Source organism: Nothoprocta perdicaria, unplaced genomic scaffold, assembly GCF_003342845.1.
Source record: "Nothoprocta perdicaria isolate Ctin4 unplaced genomic scaffold, notPer1 scaffold_174, whole genome shotgun sequence".
NCBI lineage: Eukaryota > Metazoa > Chordata > Aves > Tinamiformes > Tinamidae > Nothoprocta > Nothoprocta perdicaria.
In genome coordinates this window covers 706,440-722,793 of record NW_020454916.1, presented here as the reverse complement: position 1 = coordinate 722,793, position 16,354 = coordinate 706,440, and the positions used below count along the sequence as shown (strand labels likewise).

The 16,354-nt window shown below is 45.4% G+C and overlaps 1 protein-coding gene across 1 annotated transcript; it reads right to left on the bottom strand.

Moving 5' to 3' along the window:
* Positions 1-6,882: 6,882 nt before the first annotated feature.
* On the bottom strand, positions 6,883-11,474 carry TAC1 (tachykinin precursor 1). Its single transcript, XM_026036257.1, has 5 exons — positions 11,352-11,474; positions 11,184-11,280; positions 10,623-10,646; positions 9,203-9,256; positions 6,883-7,368 (listed from the first exon to the last, which is right to left on the bottom strand). Exons 1-5 carry the CDS (start codon positions 11,472-11,474, stop codon positions 7,319-7,321), a joined length of 348 nt encoding a protein of 115 aa, XP_025892042.1. The 3' UTR covers positions 6,883-7,318.
* Positions 11,475-16,354: the final 4,880 nt, after the last annotated feature.

Here is a 16,354-nt window from a genome sequence, read left to right as displayed (position 1 = left end):
GCAGACGATACCAAACTGGGTGGAGTAGCTGATAGCCCTGAGGGCTGTGCTGCCATCCAGAGGGACCTGGACAGACTGGAGGACTGGGCGGTGAGAAACCTCATGAGGTTCAACAGGGGCAAGTGCAGGGTCCTGCACTTGGGGAGGAATAACCCTGGACACCAGTACAGATTAGGGGTGGACCTGCTGGAGAGCAGTCCCGCAGAGAGGGACCTGGGTGTCATGGTGGACGACAAGTTGACCATGAGGCAGCAGTGTGCCCTGGTGGCCAAGAAGGCCAACGGGATCCTGGGGTGCATTAAGAAAAGCGTCTCCAGCAGGTCGAGGGAAGTGATCATCCCCCTCTACTCAGCCCTGGTGAGGCCACATCTGGAGTACTGTGTCCAGTTCTGGGCTCCCCAGTACAAGAGGGATGTGGAGCTGCTGGAGAGAGTCCAGCGCAGGGCTACCAGGATGATCAGAGGCCTGGAACATCTGCCCTATGAGCAAAGGCTGAGRGAGCTGGGYCTGTTCAGCCTGGAGAAGAGGAGGCTGAGGGGGGACCTGATCAGCGTGTATAAATACCTCAAGGGAGGCAGTGAGGAGGAGGGGGGCGGCCTCTTTTCAGTGGTGGGCAGGGATAGGACTAGAGGAAATGGCTTCAAACTGAAGCATCGGAAGTTCCACAGGAACTTAAGGAAGCATTTCTTCACTGTGAGGGTGACAGAGCACTGGAACAGGCTGCCCAGAGAGGTTGTGGAGTCTCCTTCTTTGGAGATCTTTAAAACCCGCTTGGATGCAGCCCTGTGCCACATGCTCTAGGTGACCCTGCGTGAGCAGAGGGGTTGGACTCGATGACCTCTGAGGTCCCTTCCAACCTTCGGCATTCTATTCTATTCTATTCTAAGCCTGAACAATCGATCTCAAAAATCAAAGTGCAGGAGGGATCAGTCATGTTTTTCATCTGAGTTGCCTAAAACAATGTTGCAGCCCCTCACAGGAGCCTTTTCTCTTCCCATTATAGCTTTGATCTCCTGTGCTCTAGGGAGACAAAAACAGAGATTCATGAGGGTTTCAGTAGCAAAAGGCTTTGAAGAAATATTGAGCTTTRGAAATTTGCAGTAATTGTCCTTAAAAGCTACAACAGCTGCCCCAGCTGGATTAAATGCTTGAAGTATGCGTTTGGGGGCGTTATGATTATTACACTTTTTGAGATGTATTTAAAAGGCACAATGATGTGATAGCAACATAGTCACACTGCTGCTCTGATTTAGCAAGTTTATTGCTTTCCCTCCATAGTAGCTCATGTTTGGAATCATGTGTTTCTCAGTCACACAAGTATAGGTTAAAGGTGGGGGACTGTTGCTGATGGAAGATGTTAAGGCTTTCCTGCTGTTTCCTTAAAGAACTTCTGTAGCTCTTCTCCAGAAAACATTTCCTGAAATAAATAAATAAATAAATAAATAAATAACATAGCCACTTACATATCGGACCTTTTTTCTTTTTTTTTCCCCTCTTTTGGGAGGGATAATGAAAGCACATTTGGCTTGGTTGCTCTGAAGCTCAGATCTCTGAATACCAACCTTAGATAAAATGTCTAATCTCAAGTTCAAATGGATATTTTTCCCCTGCAGGATCTATTCCTTAAAATCACCATGCAAATTAAAAAAAGGAAATTAAGAAAGGGTGAAGAAATAAGACTCAATGGCAGCTCCTGCATGCTCTAACATGCTACAGCATATCTGCATAACAGAAGATGCTTTGAGGAAACATTAAAATCACTTGTTTTAATATACAAGATATATCAGTTGCTTACTCAGCCCAAATCTTTGTCCTAGTGGCAGAGTCAAATTTAGTGGTTCATAGCACCTGTTTGAGGGAAATTCTCACCAAGTCCTGGGTCTTGTTTTGGGCTACCTTGATTGCAGAAGGACTCAAGTGAAATAAAATTTCATGAAGATGAAGTTACTTGATTCTTTTGAAAAAAATAGCTCCTCTTATCTTTATGATAAATTCCAGTAAACAGGTATTGAAGTGCTTTATAAATACACTTATTTTAGCACGTAGAGGTGTTCTKAGGGGAACTGTATGAGTAAGTATCATGACGAGAGGTACAAAAATAAACTTTTTGTCTAAGGAAGGTGAAAGCTTCTTCTTTAGAATTCTAATAGTTGACAAAATAGTTGAAAGTTTGAGGTAAAAGTTGTGCTCTAGGGAATCTTTAGGAAGATCATTTGTAGTGAAGAGCCATTTTCCTCCAAAAATTTACCTGTGATATCTATTTTTCTGTGAATTTATGTGATTAATTTCTAGTATATGAATAAAATAAATAAATGTAAATAAAATAAAATAAAAATAAATATATAGCATACATTTTATATATGTGTGTGTGTATATATATATATGTAAATTGGAAATTTTATAAAAGACCACAACTACAATTTCTTTTCCTGCTTCTTTCAGAATCATTTCAAAATTTTCCTCTTAACTTATAACCTGTACATTTTATCTCATTTTCAGAAGAAGGAAAATAAAATCTTGCATAATCATGTGATTCTAGTACCTGGTACCTGCGCAAAAACTTCAGAGGAAGAGAGCTATGACAGTACTGCCCTGATGCTGGTAATCTTTCTCAAGGAGTCTTTTGAGCATGTTTTGGGAGAAATAGTAGCATTAAAAGTTATAAAATAYTGTGTAACTTGACAAAAGAAGAAAAGATAAGAAGTTATATCTTGGCTATATAGTCCAGCTGTAAATTATATTAAAATTAAATATCACTAAAATGCCCCATGAGTCTTGGGCATTGAGTTCTCTCACTGGACTCRTCATATGAGCAATARTAACTACACCTATCATAGCAAATGAAATACTTTGCATAAGAGATAAGTCTGGGTATATMTAAAATATCCTTTAGAATCTCTYTCTTCTATCACACAGCAAACTTGGTTTCTCAGTTGTACCCACCATATAACTTCATAGACATAAATGTACCCTCTTTTTTCACTCAGATATGTAGGAAATCTGTCATCGCTATTTGATTCCCTATCCAGATAGATKTTATATTTAATAACTGATTTTGAATGAACAGTCCTAATGTAGTCACACTATGGCTGTGTTCCTTCTGTAATGCATGAGTGTCTTTTCCAAGCAGGAGTTAATTTCAAAGAACATTCCTTATATTTGAATGCTTTGGTATGCTGAACTACAGTGTTYCTGTTGTTTTCTGACTATTATGTCAGAAAATATAAAATCCGTTTTCATGTGCCAAAATGGAATGTTTGCTATTAGAGATACTCTTCTGTTGCTCAGTTAGATGTTTTCAGTACAAATTATTTCCTATAGAAAGCTATGTTAAAAGTCTATTGATATATGTTGGTGCAGATGTGTGCCTTTATATCTTTTTTTACAGCTCTATTTCTAGAATAGTGCTATAGGAAATGATTTAAATGGGGGCAGGAAGCAAAAACAAACTTTTGCTTTTCCTGAAGAAATATCCTTTTTTTTTTTGGTCAGAGTTTTTCTTTTTTGGCACTTTTTTATATAATTTTTTTATTCAGCCTTATCCCTTATTATTCCTTATAAGTTTATTTGCACTCACCTAGCACCTTTATATAGTAGTGGTCAATAAGGTGCAAGATATATATTGCACTTCTAGCCTAGCTACTGTTAGTAACTTTGGCCAAGCCACTGTGCCCTGCTGGGATTCTCTGAGCTTCTGTGGAAGCGTGAAGCACCATGTGAGATGATTCTTGGCCTTTCAGGAGTCTATTTGCATTTCATTTCTTGCACATACAGAAAACAGTGATAGTGTTTAATTTGGAGATGCCCATGTCATTTTACTGTGAGTTTTGTTATTTACTCTTTCATTAGTATTTTCCCTGCAAGCACTCTCTGTGCCTCTGCTTCCAAAGGAGTTTCTGAGCTCTGAACTGAGGAGYTCCTGTTTTATTCTGGTAGATATCTGGCTTATATCAGCAAAGGAAGGGTGATGATACTTAATGAACACCACAATGAGGCTTATAGAGCCCAGATCCTCCTCCTGTTGACAGCTGTTTTGGTCTATGCTCCTTCACAAGCATTAAGAAAACAATGTGCAAAGGTTCTGCTTGCCTTACTTCACGGCTGTCGATATGCTCAAGGACGTGTGCGCTCTTGCTGATAGCAACTCCCTCCACGCACACATCCCCCAGTTCCAGTAACACCAGTTTACACGAAGTGAGTTGCCTTGAAGGTRCCGTGAGGACGTGGAGCCACACGCTGAACCCTGCAGCCTGCCTCGTTCCRACAGAGCAACGTGACCAGACTCCCGGGACGGAGCTGCCATGGGCTGCTGTGCCAGTACGTGCAGAGGAGCTCATTAATGCTGCCTCTGATATTATGGCTAGGGAACTGTTCGCGCTCGTCACGACAATTTGGTTGCTGCAAAARTTTGTGCTGGGACTTGTTAAATATCTGCTTATGCTAAAACAGTTATTTAAGCCATAGCTTAAAAGTGCACGGGGAGTAAGTCTGCTTTTATGTAAGGGCTCTTGGCAGCTCTGAAGGATCTGTTGGTGGTGTGCTCTGAATAAACAGCCTTCTTAAGAATCACTTTAGTAATTTATAAAAAGTTCTTGGAGTTATTCTGCCCTAGGTATGCATGGGTTGGAACCAGGCTCCTCCACCATGCTGCAAAATGCAGGTTTCTTGGTGTGGCAGCAGCACAGGTGGCCACCACCAGCCCTGCAGCRCTGCTGCTCCCCTCGTTTAGGGGCACCAGCTGCCTGTTGTGGCTCTGGCAAGCTGGACGTAGCAGCTGGGAACCTACCAGCGAGCAGGAGCTTCTTGGAAACCTGTGCTCAGCACCAGAGGGCTGGAGGTTGACCATCCACCTGGGCAAGTCTTGGCCCAGGAACCTAGTCCTGCCCAGCAAAATCACTGCATGCAGCAGCTCCTTGGGGCCAGAGTGAGGCAAAGCGGGTAAAGCAGAATCTCTGCTCCCTAAGAATTTCTACTCCCTAAGAGTGCTGCTGAGTCCTGACCTGTTCTTGTTCCAAGCTGGAGAGGTAGGCTACTGATTTTGACATCTTCTGAAAGGAGGCGTTTTGAAAACCTGTGTTGAAATATTAAGATCTCTTTGGTGGTACATTTTAAGCTTTGTCCTTTAGGGTGTCTATCTTATTTGTACATTAATATACGCTTTACAAGCACATATATTGATGTCAGTTGTAATCTTACTGTTCAAAACATAAATTAAAACAAACCTAACATTAATTTGACACCAAAAACTAAGACAAGCTGTCATTCTCGAGACAGCCACGTAACAGGGAAATATTTTGATGCTGTGAGTCCACCTCTTCTCAGAGGTAAAACAGTTTTGCCAGAAAATCCAGGCCCAGCTCTGTGCCAGATGCTGTTAATTAAAGCATATACTGTGCTCCAAACCCTTAAAAAGGTGAATGGTGCATGTGATTCCTGCTGTATGTGAGTCTGCTTGCCGTGTTTGCGCTGTGGGGAGGTTGGTGAGCTATGCGAGCCGTGGGGCTTTCTTCTTTCTGCTATTTCTCCCACAAGTCACCGCACAGTGCGTGCTCTGACCCCTGTGCACTGTGGCCTTTAGAGGTGCAGGAGGTAGCATTTATTGATAAATTTATTCAACTTTATTCAGCACACATTTCTGCACTCATTTTGTCACGCCTGCTTCCCAGCAATTAACTTGCTCTCCTCATGGAGCTCAGCAGGAGCTGGTGTTGAAGTTCATGAAGTCTGAAAATGAGCGCYGGAAACAGGGGGAGCTGACAGCCTGCTAACCCAGTGAAACCCCTGTCTGTCGCATGAGTCTGTCACCTGCCACCGGCCCAGCTCCACTTCCCACCCTGTAGCCCTCCTCTTCCTCACGAGAGGGCAAAGCGATGCCAGGATTCAGAGCCAGGACAGAGGTGGAAGTTGGATCTTCTTGAAGCACAGGGTCCCCCAGGGGCTGCATGACGACCAAGCACAAGGCCCTACATCCACCTGCTCTGGGACATCCACCTGCTCGGGGAGGATGCCTTGAATTAACCTGAAAAGGGCATTTTCTCCGTTTGTAGAGAACAAGCACAAGGAGACAGCTCTGTGCTGCATAGAAACTCAGCTTGTTTCTGTTCTTTGTTTTCACTGGTGATTCATCTGTGATCAAAGTTAATGTGATAGCATCAAATGGAGCCCTACAGCTTTTAGCAGGTGGAAAGAAAACAAATCTCTGGATGCTTTGGCATCTGATGAGAGGTATGTGGCACTTTGGGAATCTCATAGAAATGGAGTAACCAGATATTCTAATTAAAGTGGTAATTACAATCACATTTTTCCTCTTTGGGTGCATTGGTTCAAGTCAGTATGTGTTTTACTGTGAATCTGAGAGCTATCATTTATTAAAAGTTGATCTTTAAAGGAACAAATCTGTAATAGCAGATGAATTCCACTGCAARTCATTCCACTTTGAAGCGGTAGGAGACACTGATCTCTTTTTATAGAATACCCTTTACTTCTCAAGGGGTTTCTGCAGGGTTTCTGATGCACAGGACCTTGTGTGACCCTGGGAATGACCGTCTCCCCTAACAGACCCCCAAGGAATTCACCAGATCCTCACTAGAAACCTTACRTCCCCTCAGCAGAAGTAAGACATTAAACTGATCATTCTTCTTCTTTTCACAGCTATACAATATTTCTTTGATCCGTTTCTCACTCCAGACCAGTTTTGGAAATAATACCATCACTATCACCAACAAGAGTATGTTGCAAAATCCCCAGAGTCATTTTTATTTAAAATGATACTATCATAAAACTCCAGACAGTGAAATGAAGACCCTGGATTCACATTCAGCCCCTCCCCACTCCCCCCTGTTTCAGATGTATAGATACGCCATCACAAAACATAAAACATGCTGCAATGATACAAATATATTTTTTGATATGGAAATTACAGTACATTATAAACCATGAAAACAAATTGAGGCACTAGACTGTACATCAGTTCTGTTCTGCACTTGTTGTGAAGCTGAGAGAATCGCTTTCCATGAACAAAAGAATCTGGGTTCTGTTTAACGAACGTAACTTTACAGGGCATATCAAACAATGTGCTTTGTTGTGAGACATCACCAGGCTTGCTGCTCCAGGGGAGCCTTCCTTTGAGAACCACAGCACACTTAGACAACGTGTATCGCTGCCACAATATGAAAAATAATCATTTTATTGAATGTACAACTCAACCCCCCATCAATTATTATTAAATAAATAATTACTCCATACAGTGGTTAGTTTACGTTGCACCGCATGGGCCATTGGAACAAATGAAGTTTAATAAATAACGCACGGGAATGTCTCATTTACGCCTCCGCTCGTAACTCTGTGCTAGGCTCCTCTCGGAGGATCCTGCAGAAAACGAAACAGAAAGAGACACATTGAAGCTCTGCATAAACTGCACCCAGCACGAGCAAATGGTAGAGCTGGAGAGCCCAGTGCTTCACCCCATCCATCAGCTCATGCAGACGTCAACAGCAGCAGCTTAATCTGGCTCACGCAGTGAGGACTTGCCAGGCTAGACCCAGGCTCTTCTGCTAAACAGGTAATAAAGCTGGGCTTCAGAGGGCTGCTGAGTAACAGAAAAATAATTTAAAAAAACCCTACCTCATAGCATCAAGAAAAGGAGAGGCTAATTCCTGTCCCGTTAAGCATTTTTTTGGTGGGGATTTAACATTTAACAGCTAGGAGGGACWGGAATCCTGGGCAAAATCCTGATCTTACCTGATTACACACATGGTGCTTGGGACTATCTCCTCYTCAATAGGAGGAGAAGCAACTTCTTGCTATTTTTATCTCAGGGAATCGGGTAGAAAAGCAGTGAATTCCTGTTGTACCTGTCAGGCAGGTGGTACGTAGCCTGGCAGGGTAAAATTTCATTACTCCCCTCTGRCAGAGATAAATGCTTAAATGCCAGGTAACAATATTCTAACTACACCAGGGTTTTGGAAATTAGGGCAATCAAATCCTTGTCGTTCTTTAAACATTTTTGCTATATCTTACCTTCTTGCACAAATCTAAATGTAATCCCAATGGAAACYAACCAAATTTATCACTTCCACTCTATTTACTTTTATGATAACACATATATTTACAGGTATTATGGATTTAATAGTTATTGCCACCACAGACAAGATGGTACGAAATTATTCATGATACATAGCAATTTGCAAAATGRTGCAGGGAACAATATTACTAGTCTGAACAGGGTTTAATTGAAAATAAAAGTTACTGACAACCATAATTGCAGAATATAGATCACAGCATGTACCTACATGATATAAAGGTGTCAGCTAGTAATTTAACTTTTATCATTCATTTAACAAAGCAGCAAGAATTATTTCAGAGACATGAATTAGGTTTTCTTTTTTTTTTTCTCTCTCTCTCTTTTCTCTCTCTCTCTTTTCTTTTTTTAATTCCTTTTCTAGGGAATTACCTGACACTTTATGGCTCTCTGTGAGAGATTTCCCTCATTACTACCCTACAGCACAGGAAAGCTGGAGTAACCAGCAGCTCGGAATTACCCCGATGGGCTGCTCACAGGAAGGAGCAGGTTTCTGTCCTATATAGAGCACAGGGGAGTTCACAGGATATAACAGGAGTTCACAGGATGCATTCAAAGCTTATTGTGCCGTTTGTTATTGTTACTAAAATTAAAAGCTCTAAGGGGCTGGGAATGTTTAACTGTTTGAGCGGAAAATGAGTCGGTGGTAACGGGCAGATCTCTGCTCTTTCAGCTCATCCTTTGAGTTTATCAAAAATARTGATCTGCTAAGAAGGGGAAAGAGTACCTTTAGCTGAGAGATTTAGAAGGTTAAATGAGCATTAYGATTTAAGCTTCCAAACTCCTCGTGACGTACGGGTAATTTTTTTTTCTTTAATATCATTTTGCAGACTGGAAGAATATAAATAGCACTAGGATAAGGAGAGCAGGGAAAGTGCCCGGGGGAATCTTACTTGATTTYCCGTGCATTTTGGCAGCTCAAACCAGGCCTGATCACATAAGCATCAGAGTATATTGAACCCTGAGACTCCAGATTAAGCAAGAATATCCTGATCCCTCTTCAGAGCTCTGGGTCTGCACCAGGTATAAAGCCTGCTCCATCCATCCCGTGGCAGGGAACAAGGAGGTAACAGAATTAAGCAGCTGTACATTACCACATATCAGATTTACCAGAATACCTACCAGAATTTAAAGATCTTTTGCCCATAAGTCCAACAAAGGAGTCTGTTTTATGCCCTGAAAAAAAAATACATATCTGGAGGTGTTTCAATACATTTTAGCTAGGTAGGTTTTTAAGATAATGTCTTCTCATTAGGAAGTAAGGCACAGAAACTGTTCATCTCACGCAATGATTTTTCACATCATTCTCATACCAGGGAGAGGGTGATCACTAGGAAAATTAGACCAAAGCACAGGCAAGTTGGTGGAAATCTTCCCTTATTTGAGAGGAACCCAGTGGGACTCAGTGTCTGGACATGACTGAGCTAGACAGTCTGCCTCTATTTTTGGAATATTCATGAGTTCAAATATTACCATCCTGTGCCACTATTACTCCTCGAGGCACTGGTTGTGTAGAGGATTAATTACTGCAAGGTTTGGCCTACAGCATGTATCAGATGTAGCAATAGCTATAGTTTCAGATAAGGACCAAACAGGGGCAATTCTTCTTTTTCCAGGCTGACATGAGGCCAATTTATAAATTTCTCTTTGGAGGGAGATTTGCTTGACTAATTCATCTACAACACAAGATGAATGAGTTTGAGACCTCACGGGTATTAACCTTAGAGCTGAAGCAGTTTACAGCGGCTATCATTTTTTCACTTTAGTCAGCAGCTATTTGTCGTGAGCTTTGGACGGGACCCTCCTTAATTGTTCTTCAAATAAATAATCCCGCTGACAAAATCTAGTGACTAACAGAGAACACTAGGATACACATGGACCTCTGGGGACAGCTGCCAAAACACAAGAAGATCAATTTTTCCTTATTAAAAAGTCTTCCAGATTCCATCTAAGAGTCTTCAGGTAATTGTGGGGAATTAAACTGTTTGTCAGTGTGAGCAGCAGGTTAATACCACGCTGCTGATACCGTCTGCCCCTCGGAGCGACACAGGACTAAGCCAGACAAGCTTATTAATGGTGTRCACTAGGCTTGTTTACACGGCAGCACATCATCGATCCGCCTGTGCCAYGACGGGGCCCTGCTTCACAGCCCGGCATTGCTGCGGGCCCGACCACAGCATCCCGCAGGTGAATCCATCATCGCCCAGAGATTCGGGAATTCGCTATTCCCAGTTTTTGCTGTCTCAATTCCTTCAGCCTGAGTGTGGCAGTTAGCCTGCCTTGCCCATGAGAAAGGTTTGCAGAATGGACCCCAGAGAAGCAAGAGCTGCAACATTCACACATTAACGCGACCGAAATCCCAGAGCTCATAGAGGTTCAGAATAGGCACCAGCTTGAGTCTTTACTGCTGGCTCCTCTGTCCTTTGAGAGGATATCTCATGACCACCTGWGCTGCCAGTCCGTAGCTGAGCAATCCACTAAAATATACTGTTTTCCATTTGAATATCTCTTATTTAAGATGTTGGGGGTATTTTAAACTTACTTTTGTGGGAGATCTGGCCATATCCTGCATGAAAAAGGAAAGACAAAGAAAGGAAAGAGCTATTGAGAAAGGACTGACATACACATATGCTATTTCTATGATCCTTTGAAGAACATGTACAGAAAYCTTATGCATATTCAGTGTACGGAAAATCAAGGGAATCATTTACCACCATGTCTCTCCTTGAATAGACTACAAAGTCTCGTTTCAGTTAAAATGATGGRGTCTGGGGCTGTTTAGATCTCTTTAGTCTCTGCCAGACTCTTGGTTCGCACTTCACACTATAAAAGACGGCACTAAGGGTGCCTGGCGCCGCTCGGCTGTCCCGATGATTGGGAACTCGGATGATTTAGTGGCATCCGTGCAGGTGTCACTGCGGCGTTCCCCACACATATTTATTTACGGGCTGTGGTTAGTGCCTCGCTTCTAACGCTGTGGTGCAATTTTACCCTTGGCTATTTSCCTGCCGAGGGGTTTGTCCCGTGCAAAGCTTGGCGGCGGGAGGARGGAAGTTTTGGGAGGGTTTGCAGGGGGCGGTGCCCCCCGCGCCGTCCCGCTCACCAGCATCGCGCTTGCCCATGAGGCCGAAGAACTGCTGGGGCCGGGGTCTGCGGGCCATCCTCTGCAGCAGGTGCTCGAAGGGCAGCGGCAGCTCGTCCTGCGGGGGGCAGCGGGCGGCGCTCAGCGACGGGGCCCCCGGCGCCCGCCCGCGCCGCGCCGCTCACCCACCTTGCCGCGCTCGCCCTCGGGCCAGGCGGGCCAGTAGCTGAGGTCGTCGCTGGCGCCCATCTCCTCGGRCAGCCCGTGCGCCGAGGCCAGCAGGAGCAGGGCGAGGGCCAGCGCGAGTCTCATCGCCGCCTCGGCGTCCTGCGGCCACCTGCGGCGCCGGCCCGGGGGACGGCGGCGTCGGGGGACACGGCGCTCAGGTAGGAGCGCGCCTAGGCGTGCGCASCGCGCACACGCGAGGAGGCACGGGCGTATACACCCCCCTCCCCGGGACCCCGTATACATACGCGCCTGTAACACACCCTCGCACGTCGCTATAGGCATGCACTGGCCGCACGCACAGCGCCTATTGGGATGCACACACGTAGGGATGCATGCAGCCCTCCTCACACGTATGGATCCGCACCCACCTCCGTGCAGGCACCCTCACGCTTACACGTCCATACCCATCTCGGTGCACCCACCCGGTTACCCCCATACGTACTCGCTGTACATTCTGCATATGGACACCGCTCCCCCCACACACACACAGCCCCACGCGTGTCCCGCTGCGCGCACCCCCCCTACACACACAGGGATGGGTACACACACATATATAACACACACATATATAACACACACACATATATAAACACACACACACACCCCACAGACACCCCACGCACCTCGGGCGGGCGGGCGGGCGGCGCTCCGTGCGCAGTGGCCGTCGGCGGGCGAGCGCGGCGCTTTATAGCCCGCGCGCGGGGAGGGCCGAGGCCGCCTCATTTGCCTAAACGCAATTACACCCCCCCAGCCCCCCCGCTTTTATCGTGACACGCGCGGCACCGCCCCCGCCCCGACGGGCAGCCCCCTCCCCCCGACAGCCCCGCGCCCGCGCCGCCCCTCCCCGCGGCATCCCGGCCGGGGGAATCCCTGTACCCCTTCCCACATCCTGGCCAAGGGGGTCCCTGCCCCTCACCCCCGGCATCCCGGCAAAGCGGCCCCCTATCCCCCGCGGCATCCCAGCCACGTCGGGGGCTCCCTGTTCCTCCCACTACCCCCTCTCGGCATYTCAGGTACTGCGGTGCCCCTTGCACCCTCCCTGGCTCTGGCCCCGCCCGTCACTGTTCCAGTGCGTTTCTCTTCTCCTCCTGTCTCCGAGGACAAGGGGAAGCTCTGGCCACTCACGGAGAGCTGCTGCTGGGGGCTGCGGACACAGGGACCACAGACCGAGGGGCTGTGGGCAGCCTGCCAAAGCCATCGGGCATGGGGAGTCATGTACAGGGTCGACACATGTGGAATCGGGCACAGGGAAGGCAAGGGATATCTTGGGATGCAGCTGATCAGGGGCTGCTCCCTGCATTTGCTCCTGGCCCCAGGGGAAGCCCAGTGCAGCACTGGGATAAGGGGGGCCCTTCCCAGGCCATGTGGTGTTCGGGGTGCGTGAGGGCTAAGCAGGATGCTCTGGACTTGGCACACATCCCAGCACCGGGCAGCGAGGCAGTGGGCATGGTGCCAGGTGCTACAYGGGGGCAAGTGCCTTTCTTGGAAATGATCCCGTGATTCCCGGTCTTTCTCCCTTCCCGGCGGCAGCTCTGCGTTGCTGCTGGCTGCCGGTCGGGAGCCTTTGTGCTTCACGCTCACTCCATCCTGCTTGCCCGAGGTTCCTCGCATGTGAGGCTTTCCAGGGTGCGACCATGAAGGTGGCCTTGGTAGACCTCCACTTCAAGGCTAGTTCATGGAAATAGAATCCTATAGATCTTATAGGATACAGCATTTGTTTGTCAGCTATAGGCTTTATTAAYGCCAGGCCTCCCCATTAAACACAAGTACATCTTAGACCCCCGTGTCTTCCCCAAAGACTAGCAAGGCTTGAGACTCTCCCAGGCCCTCAGGGATGTTCACACCTTCTACCTTTGGACTTTAACGTAAGTGAGAAGGTTGTGGCCCTTTGAGGAACCCTTCAAAGTGGACGCAGGTTCCCCAGGAGTGTGGTCTGGAAAGAATTTGGTTTGGTGTGATTAATCTGGAGATGCTATGTGGGATTCCTCACAGCCTAAAGCTGATTTAGGCCCCGCTGCTGAGAAGCCAAGGGTGGCAGTGTGAACCCTCCTCATTCCACCTGTCAACAGCCAGCAGAATTGGTGTCATTTGGTAACACTGGGGAACACAAAACATTGGATTTTCAGGCTGTAACCTAGCAGCAATCCATCTGATCGGTGAACTTTGAAGACCCTCAAAGGAACATTGATTTGTTGTGTTCTTTCATTATGCCATTTCTACTTACCTTAATGACAGCAAACCAAAAGGTCAGGCATATCAAACTAGACATGTCAATCATACGCATGTCAATAAAACTCAGAAATCCTGAGAACTGGCCGCTTCCTTGGGAGTCAGTTCTATCATCCAGGAGTCTAGGCTGTGACAAGTATGATAAGTTCGATCTGCTCCATAATTCAGCATTTTATGCAAAATGGCTGACCWATGAAATTTATAGGGGTTTTCTTTTTTTAGGAAAGAGCACGAGATGGAAAATTAAGAGGCACGTGTTTCAGTCCTTTCTTGCCTTTAGCAACTGTAATGAATTCAAGCACGTTATCTCAGACTTATCTAATAGTTTGGGTGGGAGTGAAAAAAATGACTAATAGGGCAAGCTCACTTTTCTCTTTCCTGGTTTCTAAAATAAATCTGCTTAATCTTTTGTTGACCTGCAATAGTGGGATATTATAGTATGGACTTTTCAGGAAGAGATCAACTTTCCCGCTAAACAGCAGCACAAATTCCTAGGAAGACCTTCTCAGTCCATCTTTCATATGGAAAGGAAGAAGCAGGCTTGGATGAGAGCCCTACACCTTGCCCTGGAAGTGGGTGAAGCTCTTGCCTTTGGACTGCCTGGATCCTGCTTCTGTGATTATTTCAGAGCACAGTAAAATGCCATCCATATCTGCAAAAGGCCGTGACTTTTGCCAAAAACTGTCCTTGTCTCATACAGAAAGATAAATGGCTCCTTGGGATGATTTTTCTTCAGGAATTAGGAGTTCATTAGGTTCAAGGTAATCTATAGTGGGGTTAAACATTTCYTGTGGAAGCAACAGAGAAAGAAGTTTTTGGAGTTACTAACCAGGCTTTTCCCTTTACCGAGTGAAGAATTGGATTAAAGGCACTTGCTGTGGCTTGAATCCCAGCCCTAATGGAAAACTATTTGGGAAGCAATTGCCTATGAAACACACCTCAGAGAATTGCTTTTCAGATGCATTTAAAATGATACATCCTGTGTGATGGTCCTTGTGAAATGTTTATTTGAATTTTATGATGATGTTTTGCTTTCCACTAGAAAGTCCAGTACTGTAATGATAAGACACATAAGCGGCTGCATAAGTATGAAGTGATTTTTTTATCATCAACAAACAGCTAATATACTGTGAGAAAATAGCAAATTAAAATGTGACCATGTAAGTTTTTAGGAAGAGTGCAAATTTGAATTATTTAAGTATATGAAATTTCAGAGCACTGAAGAGGAAATGAAAGCATCTGGCATTGTTCTGTACTGGCTCTGTGCTATATAACTGCATGCTAGATAATTAAATCAAGAGCCTAGATGTCACATAAGAGATGTCTTTTCATCTCTTCACTTGGGTAAAGGTATCTGCATATAACAGAGACTCAGTCTTAGAACAATTATTTAATGTAGCTTCCAGAATTAGAGACAAGATGCAGTCTATGTGAGGACACCTGTAAAAAGACCAGGTTTTATCTCTGATTTCTCCCTGGAGGAGCGCATTGGGAGTGTTCTTCTCAGAAAATGCAAGTTTCTGTCGTTGGAAGGAGAGACCATGATTGATGACCTCTTAAATTTCTTATAGATATGTATCTCCAGGGTAAACAGAATGATTTTGATCACAGATGAGGAGTCTTTGTAACATGATGATTGATGTTGACCTTGTAATATTATTGGTAAAAGCGTCCAAGAGGCTTTAGGAAAATTAGAAGAACTCACAAAAGCAGATTGGTTTTGTAAGTATGGCCAAATTAGCAAATTACTCTTTCATCTGTATGTCAAATTTTGCATTACAGATTTGTCCACTTTAATTTCTTCCTCTTACATTTCCAGAGCRTGTGCCTGAACATATTAATGTATGTAAGCCATATATGATGGCTGTTTATCTGGCTGCGTGTCTGTCTGTCCATCGATTAGCAGGGTGAGAGATTATCTTTACACTTGCACGGTCAGACACTGCAGGGTGAGTTATATTGCTTGTGGTCACAGATGGGCATCAGCCACAGCAGCGAGATCTGCTTGCCAAGGGAATGCCCTGTTCTGGGCTGGAAGAAAGGCTGAGTTTGCTCTTAGTCATCTCATAGTAGCTGCCCATGTAACGTTGGCTCTAATTTTGAGAAGAAAAGGAAGTGTTCTTCTCCACTTCTCTCTTCCCTGTCATCTTTCCCACTCCCCTCACTGTCCTCCTTCCTGCCAAGCCTCTAATACTGCTTGCATTTCATCCAGAAGGAGCATCATTTACTTTGATGTAAGGCCCATTTTGGGGCCTAACRCTACTAGACTGGGAGTTCAGTTTGGAGGGACAAGATGAAATCAAATTGTGAGGTGTTAAGACACTGAATGTGAACATTGTAGTCAAGGCTCTCTTCCCAGTCTAGCAACTCTAGAGGCAACCGAGGGAGGAATAAATGCAGTTCCTTCGGGGAGAGACATCACATCTCTTTGGAGGAGAAAAACCTTTATCTTAAGCTGCATAGATATCTCAGAGGAGCAAAGCCATCCCAAAGCACCTCTGTGAATGCCAGAGCCAGGGCGGGCTGGTGATGGGGACCAGGGAGGGTAGCTCTGGCTACACAGCAATGTCTGCTCTGCTCCTCTCAGGGGATGAGCATCTGCCATAGCCTGAACAAAACCAAGAAGATCTGGAAAGTCCAAGGGGCAGCCACAAAGTGTGGCACAGAATATTCTCAGAAACTCAAGCAGACTGTGAGCATCCTTGGCTGGAGCCCAAGCAGAAAGTCTGCAACGT